The sequence below is a fragment of the Fusarium falciforme genome, chromosome 2 (genome assembly GCF_026873545.1).
Source record: "Fusarium falciforme chromosome 2, complete sequence".
NCBI lineage: Eukaryota > Fungi > Ascomycota > Sordariomycetes > Hypocreales > Nectriaceae > Fusarium > Fusarium falciforme.
The window spans coordinates 4663287-4681271 of NC_070545.1; the positions used below are offsets into that span (position 1 = coordinate 4663287).

At 45.7% G+C, this 17985-nt stretch overlaps 3 protein-coding genes and 2 pseudogenes across 5 annotated transcripts, besides 2 other annotated features; 1 reads left to right on the forward strand and 4 right to left on the reverse strand.

The window, feature by feature from the left end:
• Positions 1-3159: 3159 nt before the first annotated feature.
• On the reverse strand, positions 3160-4011 carry NCS54_00332300 (annotated as a pseudogene). The gene is made up of 3 exons: positions 3854-4011; positions 3562-3798; positions 3160-3511 (listed from the first exon to the last, which is right to left on the reverse strand).
• Positions 3160-4011: a sequence feature.
• Positions 4012-4542: 531 nt separating this feature from the next.
• On the reverse strand, positions 4543-5488 carry NCS54_00332400 (Reductase; the record flags this gene model as incomplete). Its single annotated transcript, XM_053148902.1, has 2 exons — positions 4543-4709; positions 4780-5488. 2 exons carry the CDS (start codon positions 5486-5488, stop codon positions 4543-4545), a joined length of 876 nt encoding a protein of 291 aa, XP_053004877.1.
• A 454-nt stretch (positions 5489-5942) lies between these two features.
• NCS54_00332500 (Zn(2)-C6 fungal-type domain-containing protein) lies at positions 5943-7344 on the reverse strand (the record flags this gene model as incomplete). Its single annotated transcript, XM_053148903.1, has 2 exons — positions 5943-6186; positions 6257-7344. The coding sequence occupies 2 exons, from the start codon at positions 7342-7344 to the stop codon at positions 5943-5945; spliced, it is 1332 nt and encodes a 443-aa protein (XP_053004878.1).
• A 1488-nt stretch (positions 7345-8832) lies between these two features.
• NCS54_00332600 lies at positions 8833-11470 on the forward strand (annotated as a pseudogene). The gene is made up of 5 exons: positions 8833-8916; positions 8977-9383; positions 9430-10090; positions 10145-10835; positions 10893-11470.
• Positions 8833-11470: a sequence feature.
• A 4240-nt stretch (positions 11471-15710) lies between these two features.
• NCS54_00332700 (HET domain-containing protein) lies at positions 15711-17621 on the reverse strand (the record flags this gene model as incomplete). Its single annotated transcript, XM_053148904.1, has 1 exon — positions 15711-17621. One exon carries the CDS (start codon positions 17619-17621, stop codon positions 15711-15713), a length of 1911 nt encoding a protein of 636 aa, XP_053004879.1.
• Between the last annotated feature and the right edge of the window lie 364 nt (positions 17622-17985).

The following is a 17985-nucleotide window of genomic DNA, read 5'->3' on the forward strand; positions in this document are numbered from 1 at the left end:
AGTTAAAGGTAGATTTAGACTCTGAGATTATTAGCCTTACTTTAGAAATATTAGCTCTATCTATCCTAAGTATTACTAGATTAGAATATAATTATCTTCTAGGCGGTCTTATTTATCTTAAGTTAGGTTAACTTATATTATAAGAAATGCGATTAACTTAAGAGATTAAATAAGACTCTTAATTATTAGATATAAGGGTAATAAGTTAAGATAAATAATAATCTTAAAATAGAGAATAAATTAGTGATTAATTTAATTCTATCTCCTTATCTTTATCCTTTTTTATCCTTATTATATTCGACGAGACGAGGCTATGATATAAGACCTGCCGAACTTGCAATAGATCTATAATACTACTCTGACTCTCGTGGTGCACTCTTATGATAATCTGGGTAGAGGCATATGCAATATATAAGCTAAACTATAGGGTAGTAAAATCCTAGGCTTATATCTTATAAGCGTATTTTTCTAGAATTTTATTTATATAAGACCTTTTTAGAAGTAAGGTATTTTATAATATATAATTTATTATATTATAGATTTTACTTTTAATAATATAACCTTAAATAGCTTTACTTTAATATATAATTATTTAATTTCTTTTATTTTTTAAATTATTCTTATTAATTAATTAATATTTTTAATAATCCCTACAGAGCTAGCTATTTAATAAATATTAAATAGTATTATTTTAATAAACTATGCTTTAGTTAATAAGAATAAAATACTAAATACTTAGAGAAATTAACCTTTAAGTATAAAGGCAGCCTTTAAATATTTTATCCTAAGTATAATAATTATAGGATTCCTAAGAGATAAATTAATTATATTAAGTTTATATTAATAAAGGATTATTAATATTATCTTAAATAAGGGTATAAGTTATATCTAGTAATATACTTAAAGGTATTAAGTATAGCTAAGTTATATTAATAGCTAAGGTAGCTATATAAGAAGTATAATTAAGTATACTCTTATATATTAAATAGGTCACTAAGGCCTAAGTAAGCGAGTTATAATTACTTATTATCTTTAGAGTAAGTAATATATAACCGCTTATAGTTATTAGAGTAAGTAGTTTAGCTCCTAATATGGATTAATTAGTTATTATAGGGTAGTATTTGGCACGTGACCCTGGTTATGTCCAGGTCGTGACACTAAGGCTATAAGCGCTAAGGCTACTTATACCTATTAGTATCTAGGGTATAAAGAGTTAAATCCCTTTAATTATTTACTCCTTAAAGCTATAAGAAGTAAATAGAGCTAAGAGAGCTATCTTATAAAGCAAGGCTAATAAAGCCTAGGGGTAATATAGAGGCTTTAAAAGCAAGGAAAGGTAACTAGAAGTATTAAATTATTATAGCTTTTTTTACTCCTTCTTATTAGCTAGTCTTAAAAGGTAGCCTACTAGCTAGGATAAAATATTTAAAAGCTGCCTCTGTTAGTCTATCGCGGCATAAAATACCATATTGGACCAGTTAGTAAAAAAAGAGAAATTATATACTTTGGGTATTTGTAGCAGAACTTTATAAAACGCAGATAGCCTAGCGCAAAGGCCCTATAAGGTGTTTTTCTACTAGGTAAAATAAAATCTAAACTAAAATAGAGATAACCTTAGATAATAATTAATTAATAAACTATTACTACTTATTATTATTTACCTAATCCTTAATCCTTCTACTATGCTTAGTATAATAAGATATTATATAAGGTGCTATACTCCTTTTAGATATATATAACTTAGACCTTTTAAAAAAATATTATTTAGTAGTTTTATAAATTTACTTTATTAATTACTTTTTAAAATAATATTAAGGCCTTATATAAACTATAGCTCTCTAGGTTAAATAATAAGATAAATAAGGTAATATTAAATACTAAGTATTTTAGGGGTAAATATACTTATTAATTCTTATATATAGCTTCTTTTTCTTAATATTTTTTTATTTTATTAAATATTCTTTTATTTTTAGTATTAATATAAGTAATATATATTACTTATAACTAGTTATTATATTATATTATATTTTTAATAATAAGACTTAATACATATAATAAGTAAGTATTATATTAATATATATAGTATAAAATCCCTAACCTTATAAATAAAAACTATAATAAAAATATTATAAATTAATAAATTAATTAAATTTAGCTTTATTATTAATTTAATTATTTTAATTAATTTATAATTAATTAATTAATTTTTTAATATATTAAATTTAAGAAATCTGATATAAAAACTTATTTTATTTTTTTTATTTATTTTATTTAATTTAAAAATTATATTAAGTATTTCTTAAAGAAATTAAGTTTTTAATTTCTTAACTCTTAAAGATTTTAAAGATTATATTTAAGATTAAATCTTAATTTAAATAATTTTTAAAATATATTAAAAAATATTAGAATACCTTTTTAAAATTAATTTTTAAAACCTTAAAATCTCTTAATAAATATAAACATATATTATATTTTAATTTATATTTAAATTAATTTTAATAATATTATAATTTTATAATGTTAAATATTTAATATTAAAAATTTAATTAAATATATTTTAATTATATTAAATTAATATATGTATTTAAATTTTATTTTAATTTATTTTATAAAATATTAGTTTTTTTATATTATAAATAAATATATAAAGCTAATAACTTTATTAATATATATATATTTTTTTATATATATTTCTTATTAAAACTATTTTTATTTTTATTATATACCTTTATTAGGGCATAGCTATAAAGCTATTTTTCTATATTAAATACATTTTTCTCTAAGACTTTTACGCCCTTAGACTCCCGCGGCTAACCTTAGCGCCTCGGGGGATAGCTATAAGTTATATATTGCATCCGTCGGACCGGACCAGGAGATACATAACCCCAGTGCTATTAGAGATTCTATATGCGCCGGCTTTGTAATAGCCAAAGGCAGATTTCTCGGGCAAAGGGTAGGATATAGTATGGTTATAATGATTACACTATTGTAGAACGGGAGGACAGCTTTGAATTGCAGATCCTGGCTTCGGGTTCCTCACCCTAGGCGTCCACCTGACAGTGGAAGAAATGGCCCAGTCATTCGGCATCCCACTTACCAGTTTAGAATCTTTTCTACGCCGCTGTACCCATCGCGAGCTATTTCTTCAGCCACTGCACTCTACATACTCACTCCGTGCTCCTCAATCTTTCTGTCCACGAGGTCAGGTACCGCCTTGACCTTCTTGATAACCTTCGCCGGAGAGCCAACGGCCACAGAGAATTTAGGAATGTCCCTCGTGACAACGCTCCCAGCACCGATGGTGGATCCTCTTCCGATGGTAATACCAGGCATAATGATGGCGTTGCTTCCAATCCAGCAGTCATCTCCGATGGTGACGCCCTTTGCATACTCGCCCAAATCACGTCGAGACTGGACATCCGTATCGTGTGTGGCCGTGATAATAGTCACAGAGGGGCCGAACATGACTCGGTCCCCAATGGTGACGAGTGCGCTGTCGAGAATCACCAAGCTGATACCATGTCAGTCTGTGATCACATCCTAGGCAGCATGAGGGCCCACCCAAAGTTAGAGTAGAAGCGCTCTCCGACGGAAATGTTGCATCCGTAGTCCACTGTCATGGGTGGCTCGATCCACGTTCCCTCTCCGACCTTGCCCAGCACCTTTTGAAGCATCTCTGTGTATTCCGCTGAGAGAGTCTCGGGAGTAGCGTCGTCGGGGAAATGGTTGTTGAACTTGTGCATCATCTTCCGGGCCTGGAAGCGCCCCATGACCAGCTCTGGGGCAAGGCAGTCATATCTGAGTGTATTGTCAGCTCTGGTTCGCTATGAAAAGATCGTCCGAGGGTATTTACGCAACACCGGAGATCATCTTCTCGTACTCATCACACCAGGGTGTGTTGTTCAAGGTCTTGGCGACCTCGATCACCGCGGCGTTCTTCTCTTTGCTGGCCATAATGATATCGAGATGGGAATAGAGAGTCTGAAGTTTGAAGAGGGTAAGGACATATTCAGCTGGGGGGAGGCCATTATGTATGGTACATATGAACTGACCGTCTCCTCCCCCCTCTCCTCCTCCAAGTACAACACGGGATGTCGGACCGCTGGGTTATATTCGGGACATGTTCGGATCAAGTGGAGCTAGTGGAAGCAACACCCCGGACTAGCTGTCTAGGTGCCGCTTTTTTTGATCACATTTGCTTCATTACGCCATGTCATGCCTAAGCGGAGGACGGGGAAGTCCGCCCCGTCGAGAACCAGGCTGGAGAAGGGGGCTAAGGCATCTTCCCCAATCTCTACTAGCATGGACTTCTACGCGTTTATCTCCGCATCTAACTGAAGGACAACTTTACCCTGCCAATGATGTCGGTGGGTCTCCTCAAGCGCAGGCTAAAATGTAGAGGAGATCCAGATTCCGGTACAATTTACGTCGATTTTAGTGTTCCTCCTCCGGTGTAAAGACATGATATTTATTGGGAAGACCAAGCCGTACTTAACACACCAAACTAGGAACATCAAGGACTCTTTAGTCACATGTAAGCAGCTAAACATCGACGCCATTGAGAGATACCCTCAACAGAGATAATGCCCGGATCTCATCCGCTCGAGCCTTGAGCTCCTCAACATCCCAATTCGCCCAGACGAACTTGTTTCTCAGAAAAGCAGCTTCATCCGACGCAAGCCACACGACAAAGTGTCCAGGCAACTCAACTGCAAGCCGTGAGTATCATACACAACACATCAATTCCTTGGTGATTTGGAAGAGAACAACGGTACATACCCGTGTCTGGGCCAACCGGGATTCTTGGGTTGATCTCGGTTCCAACTATGCCTGGGTGGAAACTCGCCACGTGAATATCCGGATTCTCGGACGCGTAATACTCAAGCATTTTCTGTGCGGCTCCCTTGATGGCAGCGTAGCTCCACACTCCTGGTACCTCTGGGAGAGGGGCCCAGTGGCCGATGGAAGATCCTGTGTGCAGCAACTTTGCACCAGGGGCCGCCAAAGGGGTGAATGCCTGCAGCGAGTTGAACGGGCCGAGAAAGTTGATCTCGAAGCATCGACGAATCTCTGCCTCCTGGTAACCGATAACAGGGGCCTCCTCCGGAAGCATACCGGCATTGTCGAGGAATATGTCAATCTTGCTCCCGATCTTAGCGACAATCGCACTCAGGGCTGCCTCAATGGAGGCGGGGTTGGTGACGTCGCCTGTCTGCAAGACGACCTTAGTCGACGAGTTGGCTTCCGTGATGGCCTGCCCAGCAGTTTGTAGACGGTCGATGCGGCGCCCGATGATGGAGACCGATTTAGCATTGGCCTGAGCAAAAGCAATAGCTGCCGCCTTACCAATGCCTGTTCCTCCGCCCGTGATGACGACGTGCTTGCCAGCGACTGAAAGTTCTGGCCTTGTGGGCGAGATGGCCGGGTAGGTATCATTGTGCCAGGTCTTGGTGAACAAGGTGATACTGTCAAAGGGAGGAGACGCCATGGCGGAGCAAGGTGAGTTTAGTGCAATTATGGGTGAGTTTCTCTTGGTTGAGGTCAATTTCACGGTAGAACTGTTCGTTTCTTATATACCTCGCTGTGACAAGTCGATTGTTAAGCCAGCAGTCAAGCTTGCGGTTCAGCTGCTTCCGCGGAACTCAGGCATGAAATACCACACCTCCATCGATTGGCACATTAACTTTTCGCTCCACTTTGCTTACAAGTCGAACTTTGTCACATCTACTCGCTTTAATACATACCGCATTGGACCTGCAATTTTTACGACAAAGGTGCTAGCGGGAGTGTAACTAGGTATCTCTTGTCCCTGTGTTCACGCAACAAATTGGTCGAAAATAATAAAACACAAACTATAATTAGTTGCTTAATAGATGTTACAAGGTCATAGCCAACATTCCTTTAGGTACTACACATCATTTATGTCGAATATATGATATCATTCAATGGCATGAATCCTGGTTGGAGATTCGGAGGCGGACTGCATAAGCTTGATGCTGCAGCATCTGGCATGACTCTTGTGCCCTCTTGAGTCCATCAAGGGGTACTTGCTGAGCCATATCGTCCAAGAAAGAGAATGAAATGTTTGCCAGGCGCTCATCGTATTCCATGTTCTCATGGTACGGGTTGAACATGTTGTTGGCTATTAAGCAAACTCCCGCAGATATATAAGTGCAAGCAGTCATCCTACAAAGAACAGGATTAGCTTGAGGATTGCGGAACGGTCGGCTGTTCGACGAGGACCCATATTTCTTACCAAATGAATGCGGGATCTTTTTGTTCGATGCCCGCGAATAGCTTCATGTATTCACGGCACTCGTTGACAACCTCATGCCAGCCAACTGGCGAGGGTGTTGGTGAGACGGCATCGCCTCGAACGGCGTCTCTACCAAAATCTTGCAGCGTCTGAAGCCATCGAGTTTCCATGACGTGAACCTGGCACATGGAGATCCGACAGAAAAGATGAGTAGCGAAAAGGACGCCGAAGTATCTGGATGAGTTTACTTCACCTACGCTCAATATGGCCTCGGATCGGAATTGCTGCGGTACACGATAGAACCAGTCGTCGAGCCTGTAGCGCAGACCCGCTGCCCTCTCGAGCTTCTCTTGATTGCTCAAGGCGCGAGAACCTGTCGAATACATGGCGTCATAGATCTCGCCTTGAATTTGAGCCAACTGAACGCGGGATAAGAAGAAATTGAAACTGGATGTGCCGTCCGCGGCGATAAAAACGCCAGCCCCATCTTGAGGATCAGCCGATGGCCATTCCAGATCGATGTCCATCTCTCGCTGGATAGGTGGCTGTTTGGTTCGCATGCTAATGTCCCGATCGAGGATGTAAGCTATCCAGAACACACGGTACCTTTCTAGCGTGAGATTACTATCGAGGTGCTCTGAGCCTTTTCGCGTGTGCAGCCCTAGCTGATGCACCAGGCGTAGAGCCATGGCGATCAACATTGTTGCAGGTTTCAAGTCTTGAACCCCCTGGAAGAGCAGGGTCATTCCCACGAGAACTTGTACGCTCAGTAGCGTCGTCTCCTCCATGACGACATTTGTGAGAACCGACTGTGCGTTGTTGGTGTACTTGGCTGTGTTTTTGCTAGGCGTCGCTTCTTCGGGTGGTGTCTGTCGATGAACCAACGCGAGCATCGTGTTGATGGCCGCCCAGGTAGTATAGTCTCTCCGGTCCGAGGATTCGTACCATCTTCTGATTACATACAATAATCTATCGGGATTGAATAGTGGAATGGCCGAGTTGAACCCTGCGATGTACTTTTGGGCCGCAGACACGACCTCGTGCTGGGGCGGCAGTTCCAAGGGCCCCTCACCGTTTCGTGTTTCCATGTTGAAATCAGCTACTTGGTTGCCATAGGCCGAGTGTAGTTCAAAAGAAGGTGCGATGGCCTCGTCCCTGCCTTCGAGCTCATGGATCCTCTGCGCAGCTTGGTTCAGGCTGGCTTCGAGACTCTCTACCTTGGCTTGTAGGTCATCGGTGGGTTTGCTGGGCTTTTGCCTCCTGGCACGGGCTTTTCTACTAGATGCCTCGAAAGTGCACTCCGAATGGTATAGTACACAATGAGAGCAAGCGGGTTTCTGGCCGTCACATTTGATCCTCTTGCGGTAGCAGACGTCACAGGCCTGGAGAGATAATCAGACATTGCACAAACACAGGTGGAGGGGTGATTGGATTTTGCTAGACCAACTTTTCTTCGAGGAATAGGTTGCATCGCGTTTGTCGCCGAATGAGATAATGGGTTATAAGAATTTCAAGTTTTGGACGTGTTTGAAACGCAATAGGGGGGGTTTTGCGGGCTGTTGACTGGGGACCTTGTTTAGATAAAAGGATGTCTTCCGCGGAACCTCTGCTGATAAAGCATGCTTCTGCTGGCTGAGCGTTCAACAGGGGTCTGAGCCAATCATGGTTAGGGTCTTCTTCCCCCAAATTCAGATATAACCTTAACGGAATCTCATACTAATTACCAGCACTAAAGATAGCACCCTAACAATAGGCACGTTCAGGCTACGAGCCTTCGTTCGACCAAGATGAGACCCAGCAACTTCACACCATGTACGATGCATTTCCACGTAATCCACCCAGACACCAACCATGGTCGGGGCAACCTCTAGTAATTCGGAATTTCTATGCGATCCCTCATCTACCATTTCAAAGAAGAATTCGCGGTTTCGGACGAACCATTGGGTTTTCCATGCCCAAAAGGTCTAACCACAGGCAAAATCCTCACCCACCCTGTACATCCATTCCAGCTGAAGTGGCTTGGCATGGTGGCGAATGCGCGGCTCACAACAATCTTCCACTGTCACGTTTTGGCACGTATCTTGACAGCCCGTCTTGTCAGTCCTCTGCTGAACAAATTCTGTCGTCGTAATACTCAGAGGAGGGAAAAGTCAAGACCCATAAATAAGAATTGCTTTGTCACAGCGGCCTCAAGTTCGCAGGGTCGGCTCGTTGAGTGTTTCAAAAGACCACGCACCCTAGGCTCTTGGCGCTGGTTTCAGCGGATCGCCCTTCAGAAGGTCATTTTCCAACGGTTCAACGAGAGCGGGGCGCAATTATCACCCTTAACACCAGACAATAGCCTGCCCAACAGAGGATGGTAACCAATATCTAGTTCGACACCAAGCACCAGCTTTCGGGCATCATGGCTCTCTTCCTCCCCTGACGTCGTGTCGAAATATGCCTTACTTACCTAATGATGCAGGCAAGTAGGCTATGCCCACTACGAGAGGTGGTGGCTCAGCTGGGCGCTTATCGACAGCCTGATTCTCAAATGAGCAACCCGCCCCTCATTTATCCTCCCTCTTTTTTCAGCTCCAGTTCATTCAACCACATTCTCTCCTCGAAGCAAGAGCTGCGTTACGCTCGCGATGGATCCTCTATCCATCGCGACCTCGGTGGTATGTGTAACCTCACATCGTCGTCTTGGCAAGCAAGCCACGCATTGACGCGGTATTTAGGTCGGGTTGACGGTGACATGCCTCACAACGTGCAAAAAGCTGTCCGACCTCGCTGGCAATTATGAAGACGTGCCTGTAGTCATCGCAATGATCTGTTCCGAGTCGACGCTTATCAGTATCGCCTTGTCTGAGCTACAGATGAAGATTCTCCGACGAGATGACCTCTCACAGGCCTGGGCTTCGCGAACCGACGTGCTGATGGCCTTCGAGACGGCTCTCACTGGATGCATGGTTGTCTTTAGCTGCCTTGAGGCTGAGACTAGACAACTTCAATCGCAGAATTCGTCTAGCATGGGGGTATGGGCCAAGATTAGATTCATGTGGAATCAGGACCGACTGAAAGAACTCTTGAATGCTCTTAGAGGCCAACAGACCTCAATAGGCTTTCTGCTAAAGATTCTCGAGACGTAGGTATCGTTTGACAGATGAATGGTGCGTACTGACCCTCGGTAGGGACACCTTGTCAGATATCCAGCGAAGCCTTCGCGATAATCGGTCCAGGATCCAGGCCGGTGCATCGCAAGCCCAATCGCTCCGGTCGAGGAACCCGAGCATCAGGATAGGGTGCGAGTCTATCTTTGATAACGACACTGCCAAGCTTAGTCTCTTTGACATCGAAGCTGTCTCAGCTGTCGCTCCCTCAGAGCTCGATTTCGAGTTCGACGACTTGGTCCTGAATAGCCAAGCGTATCGACGGGCCTTTGCCAGAGCACAGGCAGATAGCGAACAACCACAGATACACGTCGTAGAAGGCGATCTCATTGACTTTTCAGAGGCTCAATCTTCCATTGACAACTCTGACGCCGCAACCATCCGAGAGCTCAACCGAGACCTCCAAGGCTTGAGCATGGTGCCAGATCCGCAGTCTCAGGCACTCGGTACCGAATCTACTCTACAGCAACCACGACCACGGAGAAATTCGTGGGATGCACAAGAAGACAGCTTCAGCCGAAGAGAAATAGAACGCCCAAAGAACCCAGGCGTACTATCCTCTCAAAAACCATCCCAAGAGAAGCCCCGCGTCAGATATTGTGATAAGTGTTCTGGGCCTATCACCGGACAGTTTGTGAGGGCTCTAGATGGAGTGTGGCATCTCGACTGCTTCAAGTGTGCTGTAAGTACTGCCGAGTTAAAGTGCATTCAGTTTCGAGCTCACCGTGATTAATAGGATTGCAATCAATCCATCACCGCACGCTTCTTTCCTCATGATGACAATGGAACTGAGAAACCTCTATGTGAGAGAGACTACTTCCGGAGACTTGACTTGCTGTGTTTCAAGTGCGACCAGGCTTTGAGAGGAAACTACATCACGGCCTTGGATCGAAAGTACCACATTGAGCACTTTTCATGTGAGACCTGCAATGTCGTCTTCAAGGCTAACGGAAGCTACTATGAACACGGGAACAAAGTCTTTTGTATGGTGGACTACGTGAAGCTTTACGCACAGCGCTGCGAAGCCTGCAAGTTTCCGATCTTGAAGCAGTTTGTGGAGGCTCGGCGCTCTGAGGACAGCAAATTACTCATGTGGCATCCTGAGTGCTACGTCATCATGAAAGAATTGAGCATCGTCCTCCCACCATCAAGCCGACACCGCGAGTATCTCACTTTGTTGGATAAGGGAGGAGAAAGAGAGGGTCGTGACAGGTTCGTTTCCAAAGTATCTGACATACAGGAGCAGCATGAGGCTTTCCTCGCGAACCTACACGTTGCTACATTGAATTTTCTCGATGTCTTCCGAGAGACAACTACAACTGCCTTGGCGAGCAAGGAGAACCAAGGCGTCGCCTTCGAGATATGGACAATTCTCATCGGCTTGACAAACCTCCTTTTCCAGGTCGTTGCCGAAGTAACAGATGAAAGTAAGCGGAGTACGGCACTGCTGTGGGAAGCAAGATAATGTTGCTAACGTTCTGCAGTGCCTAACGACAAACAACTGAAGACTTTCGGCACTGCCTTTAACAAATATGCCGAGGCTTTTATTCCAGGCGCAAGCTTTTCGTCTGATTCACTTTGTGAAGCCCTCACCGTGTCAGTAAGGTCGGTTCTAAGAGCCGGGCTTGTGTCTGTCCTTGCGAGCGAAGACAGCAGGAAACTCAACAAATTCATGTCAAAGTTATCGGCTACAGCACCTCCCCAGCTCCCCCTTCCCTACCAAACCCAACCGCCCAAAGGAAGTAATCAGGGTATCCTTTGCGAAGGCTGCGGTTACTTTGTCAAGAAGGAAGCATACACTGAAGTTTCGACGCCGGGCCTACGTTGGCATGTTGGCTGCTTTGCATGTGTCGCGTGCAAGAGCCCTGGGACCATCACTCCAACACCGAGCCAAACCACGGCCGGGCACTTCGAGTGTCAGTCGCCGGGATGTGGGTGGGGTGGGATCGTCATTTTTGTTCCGAGTTACGCCCAAACAGTCCATCTCATGTGGCGGGCTTGGGGCGTGGTTGTGCTACGTGGTCTTAAAGGTCCCATACAGAAACAGGATATTATAGTTTAGACTTAAGTATGCGAAGTAGCTAAATTTTTATCCCAGCACCAAGGATATAGTGCTTATATCTTCCAAGTGATTTCTGGCATTAGAAGCTCGTTCCACTGTATCCGAGCCGCCTCAAAGCTCCTCCTTCAAGCTACTGCCTCACTGAACCTTATCATACAACCTTGGTCGTAATATCTCGTGTTTGTAGACTAAGATTGCGAGTTCGTGGCTTGCGGCTTAGCAGACCCCTGGCTCAGTCGTCCGCCGGGCGGAGGAACGTTCTCGGCGCAAGGATTCCGGCCGGTGTTCGGCATCCCACGGAGTCCAGCAGTTTATCAAGTGTCTCACAATATTAATGCGGTTTTCGTGGAAACGCCAAGGCCGATAATTCATGATTGAGTTGGCCCTTTCTAAGGCGTATGTAATTCACGCTAAAATGGACGAGGCGCAATTCTAGCCCATAGACAAGAGAATAAAAACCTAAACCACCCGGAATGGGTGATTCCATCCCCTCAGCTAGTCAACCATCTATCAATCACTTCATCTATGAGTCAGCATGCGTACTCCCATCTTGGCAACGCTATGTTTAGCGGCTGGCACAAGCGGTTTTCCCAGCCATTCCAAGACCATCCTCAACCTCTCAGCACCCATTTCCCCAAGCATCATCCATGACTCCGCACCTGGTCACTGGCTTGAGAACCGAGCACGGGATACATGGAGGTCGCGTGAGAATCACACGATTTGCAATTCATAACAGCTATGAGGCAAAGAAGGACCTATCACAACTATGGCAACTTCTACTTTAGTACTGGCTTAGGTAACAGTGGATTCGTTGATGTTTTCAGGCACCGCTGAAGCATTAGTAACCAACTGCAAGACTGCCTAATTAGTTACTTAAGAAAGAATGGCCTTCGATTATTCTCCTTTGGCTGGTCATTCGCGGTGTTTTTCTATGAATCCACAGCTAGAGTTACCATTCTTCAAGGCGCTTAGGCTCGATCCGCCCTTGCTAACGTAATTTTGCATGGGAAACTACTTATTGTTGCCCTTCATGGCGTGTCTAGGAGTGGGCAACGTCCGCTACCAGACCAAAGAAGGGCTATCACTACGCGACGACTTCAAAACCAATGCTATATGATACCGTAAACTGCCCAATCATTCCTCCAGCATATATATGCCCATGGGTGCCAGTCCAGCATCGTCGCCCTTCTCCCTCTTTGTACGGAGCAGTAGATCATGGAACAACCGAAGACCCTCAGTGCTGACCTTCTCCTGCCTTAATCCCTCCAGAATAGTCTCAAACCCTTTCAGCTGCATCAACACAGGGTTGCCAAAGTTTCTGCCCCAATCCTCATCATCCAGCGCCGCAGCAATGTCCCCAAGAAATGGGAGAAATGACGACAACAGAGGGATGACAATCTTTCTAATTGGGTTCTCGACCGATGGTGACTTTCCGTCTCCGACTGCTCTCTGACGCTTCAGCAGGTTCATGGCTAACAGGCCACCAGTGAGCATGCCGTCCATGGCTGCAAGGGCAGCGATGTCCCACAAGCATGCTGCTCCTGGGTCTTCGGCGACATAATGCACTTTTCCAAGAGGTGACATGATGCCAGAGACTCTGGAAAATACGGCTTCTGTCTCACCGCTGAGCCAGATAGACGAGTGCTCTGTGCCAACCAGCTCGGGTGTCACCATTATAGCACCGTCCAGATACTCCGCAATGCCATGGGCTTTCAGCCAAGCCTCCATTTGGCGAGCTTGCTGAGAAGTGCCCGTTGTGATGTTGATGATGATCTTTGAGGATTGGGTTTCCTCAAAAGGTAGAATCGATGAGAACAGCTCCGTGATGTTGCTATAGGACGCGACGCTGAGAAGAATGACATCGCTGCTCGCAATGGCAGCTCTGAGGCCATGTTCAAAGACAGCCCCGCGGTCCGCGAGATCTTTCAGCCATGGTCTATCAGGGTTCCTGTTCCACATGGTGACAGTGAAGCCTTTTTCAAGCCATTTCCGAACTATGGCCGCGCCGATGTTGCCGACACCCACAATGGTGATGTCTGTCTTGGGCATGACGATGTATAGGTAGCTGTAGAGGTACAAATGTTGGGTGATGAAGTGAAAAATTCTTATTCAAGAGCTCTGCTCCTGCTCCGGTATTTGTACCTCGTCCAACCCCCATGTTGAGATGGGCTCTTAGAGCATGTATTTACAGCCGGGCATTTGAGATAGTGCCATCGGATTTTGATGCATCAAAGTCCGCATCTTTGGTGGGCTTGCTAATCAATCCCGACTGGCGACTCACATGGCTACCAAAGAACAACTGATGGCTGTCAAAGTGGCATCTTCGGATCTGGAATTCCGAACTCCCAGCACGTATGAAGGGTTCTAGATACGGATCCCGCGCGTTCCCGTGAAGAGGGTATTGGTAAGAATGAGGTCTATTTAAAGATATTTCTTTGTAATAAGCTCTACGCTAACTTTGCCTATCCTCCCTTAGCTTTACTCACCCCGAGCGGCTTGGTCCGTCTCTTTGTCCTTCGTTCGTCCGTTCCTCGTCCGTGTATTGACTGGGAAGCAAGATGCGGGCTATGACTTTCAGAAATCTTCACAATTTGGGGTGGCATTTCCCAACACATGAGCGACTAAATTTTTCCCAGTCAAATCTGCTTAGGAGCGAGATTCTTCACGTCCTCCTGTCAGCATTCCGACGGCACTTAAAATAACCTCTCTAATTACCTGCTACCCGACAGAGAAACACCATCGCGAATATTATGTGTTGGTGCAGGACAGGAGAAATAACAAGATACCTTATTAAGGAGCTCCTTTTCTGGGAAAAGACAACATTTTCGCCGGCAGTCGCTCTTGGGAGGCCTAAACTGGTGGCTTGAGATATACAGGAGCAACGACGCGCCACAACCGTTTGTAAGTGAATAAGTTCCAGGGAACTTGTATAGACTTGCGGTCTCTGCCCTCTGATCAATGAACTCTGTAAAATATGCAATCAGCTCCAACAGAAAAAGACACAGTTATCAATACATAGCGATATCAAGACTCAATGCCGGAAACCACCTAAATGTGGTCTCAGAACCATACAGCCAATACAGGGAGCCCGTTGGATCCGCCAACGCCACGATCAATTCAGGAACGTCGCAAAAAAGACTTTTACTAAAAGCAAGCCAGGGACATCAAAACTCCCTGATGGCTGTTCTCCTCTCCTCTTCTTACGCTTTCCTTCACACTCCGTCGTAACGCCACCGCCGCCATGAGATCTACTATCCCGCTGCTGGCGTTTTGCCACCTCTCATTGGCATCCAGATGCAGACCCTACTCTTCGTCAGCCACTTCCATCTTTTCCACAAAGACCGATGTGCCCAGTGACACTGAATCCGCGCCGTCTACAGCCTTATCCTCAACCACGCTCCTAGAGGAAACCGACTCATCCACAACCCTTTCATACTCGACGACTCTTTCGGAGGACAAGCAGCACTAGCGAATCTGCCACCTTAAGCAGCGAATCGGCTTCCACCGCTAGTGAAATCGAGAGTGTCACCTCGGATTCGTCCACCATCCCCACCACTCTGGTCACGACTCTGAGTGTTGAGCCCTCAACTACAGCGACGTCTGTCTCGCAAGGGCCTATCAACGTCGTTCTCAACCCAGGCTTGGAGGATTCAGGCACGAGAGCCCCTTGGGTACGACTTGGCGGCCTCGGGAGTGCGTCTATCTCCACCACAGAATTCCATGGAGGCAGTCAGTCTGGCTATTTCACTGGAGCATCTGGTGGCCACGCAAACATGGGTTTTAGACAAAATATTGACTCTTCTCTGCTCGAAGCTGACAAGGAATACCGGTTCTCAGTATATGTGAAGGCAACAGTGACGTCGGGTTGCTTCGCCACATTTGTAGGATGTGGCACGGGAAATGCATATTTCAACACCCAGACCTTTGGGGGCAACAATGACTGGATCCTAGCGACAGTAACATGCTCTTGGACACAGGCGCGTTTGGATGCTGGAGCAAATGTTCGGGTACATGGTGTATGTGAACGGTTTTCTTTCTATATGGATGATGCTGCCCTTGAAGAAGTGGCGGCATCAAGATAGTGTTTTGTATGTATTGCACCAGCCTTTGTATACAATTAGGCATGGTAGAGTTATACAAAGGACATATGACCTGGTAGAGCATTCAGCCAGTTTCCACTACCACAAGGCCAGGCTCCGTGCAGGCACCGAAAAAGGAAAAGAGGTATGCGTTACTAGGTTTAGTCTATCTCAATTCGTGTGCCTTTGAGTTTCATGCTTGTACTCTCCTCCTCCTCCTTGATAGCCTCTCTCCACATTAGCCCTGGAAAAATCCCGTATCCGACTACAGTAAATCGGTTCGTCGTATTAGGGATTGGTCGTAGAATGACCGGGATCCGGCAGCCAAATAGAATCCAGACCTGGTCTCCTGACTTGACACCGCAATCTTTATCTAGAGTGCCCAACCATCCACCTGATGTCCCTACGAATACCACGTAGCTGATATGAAGCATTGGTATCAATGCCGCCCTCTCGTCTCTCGATAAAACATCTGTGGGCGTGTATCCTCCAAAAACGACGTGTCGGAGACTAAATTCCTGCTGCTCCACCTTGGTTGCTGCCAGGTACAGCGCCCGAAGCAATGAGACTCTCCTCGCTGGCGTTGGTTTATCCTGGTGGTACATGGCACGGTAACGCTGATCTCTCAACCATGAGAATAACAACGACGTGACTTCATCTTTCTCGTAGAGGGGTGACTCGGCCGCATCTGGCCAAACACGTCGACAGTATCCTTCCAGCTTTTGCAACCACTCAAGAATGGGCCGACCACCTGCTTCCTCCCGGTCTCCTACAAAGGAGACGGTGTCAACTAAAAGTCCTTCTGCGGAGAGAGTCAAAGTAGCTTGATTGATAGAAGCGCGGGTCGCTCGAGTAGTACCACAAGCCCGACTCGCATTGATGGGCCCCCAGTTGATGGTAGCATGCGGCATCCAGGTTGGGAGGCCCTCTCGATCCGAAGTAGCGTTGGGTGCGTGGTTTCCTTCGAAGGCCAGAAATGAGAGGTCGTGATATTTGTCCAGGAAAAGACTGAATACTTGAGAGTATATGTTGATGATGGGAGCCTGATAGTCAACCCAAAACGCGGCCTGGTCTATGTCTGCGGCAAGTCCTAAGACACCATAGACACGATCTCTGGGCTCAGTCATGTTCAAGCCAGATGCCTGGAGGAATAGATGTAACAATGACGATCCAAGGATGTCTCGGGTTATCTTGAAACGTTCCAGGTCTTTCTCCCTGTGAACCTGACGATCCTTGAGCAGACTCTCCCTGGCACGTAGTATGCCGCCTCCCAAAATCTCGGGGGTAAAAGAGTCTTTTGTGCTCCCGTCTATGTAGCGAGAAAGCTCAGACAAAGGGCCGGTGAATTGAACCATCTCGCGCTTGATGACACCCACTTTGTCCTGGACTTGCAACAACTGCGCCCCGTCAAAAGCATCTCGGCGACAATACACCTGAATCTTTGGAGCAAGTATCAATTCTTGCTGTATCCACAATCGACGCCAGTATGGGTTGCGAAAGATGTCCGCGACCGGGTACCAATACGATGGATCGTGAAAGTCGTCAAGCTCTACCCCTTTGCCAAGGTTTTCCAAGTCTTTAAACACAGATGTGATAGGCTGTACGTTGTGATCAAGCCAAGCACAAACAGCTTGCGCAGTGGCGTATATCGTTTGCATCAACTTAATCTGATGCTCCTTCTCGGCGTTGTCGGGCTGGTTGATGCAGATGGCATCCGTCCAGATAACGCGAGGCTCGCTTGCGTGTCGCAGGTCATCCAGAGCTTTCCTGAGATTTCGGCCTACGGGGAACTTGGCGCCATTGACAAAGATGTCGTAGGTTGGCCGAGATGGTCCCCATGTGTAGCTGAGTGCCTCGAAAACGGGCTTCTCATCCAAAGAGACGTTGAACAGACGCGTGATAACCCTACTACCAGGCTTACCAGGGTATAGCTCCAAAAGTCGTAATTCTCGTCTTGCTGGATCCAGAGGCTCGTAATGGAACGATGAGGCTTTTTCCGACCTCTTTTCGACAGCCGACGAGTATACCGTCGTCGGTGGTCGCTTTGCTGGTAGCTTTCCCATATCAGGCATGCTAGAGCGATATACAACGTTAGAGAGCAGAGACAAAGTAAAACTAAGGTACCAGGTGGACGAAGGAGATGCTACCTAAGGTTGAAATGGTGCGGGGGTCGACTGCAAAGAGCGAGGTGCAGGGATAAGACTGCCAATCAGACGCTCATCTTACTCCTGCGGCTGAAGGGGAACATTTACAGATGGGCATGAATACCTAGGATTGCGGGGTAGGTAAATCTGAACAAGGGTCTCTAGGACGATGTGTCCACCACTCCAGTCCATACAGTCAGTGTTGGGGAATCCACGGCATCCCTGACGTAGTCACCGAATCGTCGAGTCCAAGTCCGCGTCGCTCTAGTAGTAACCTTCTTTTTTGTCCAGT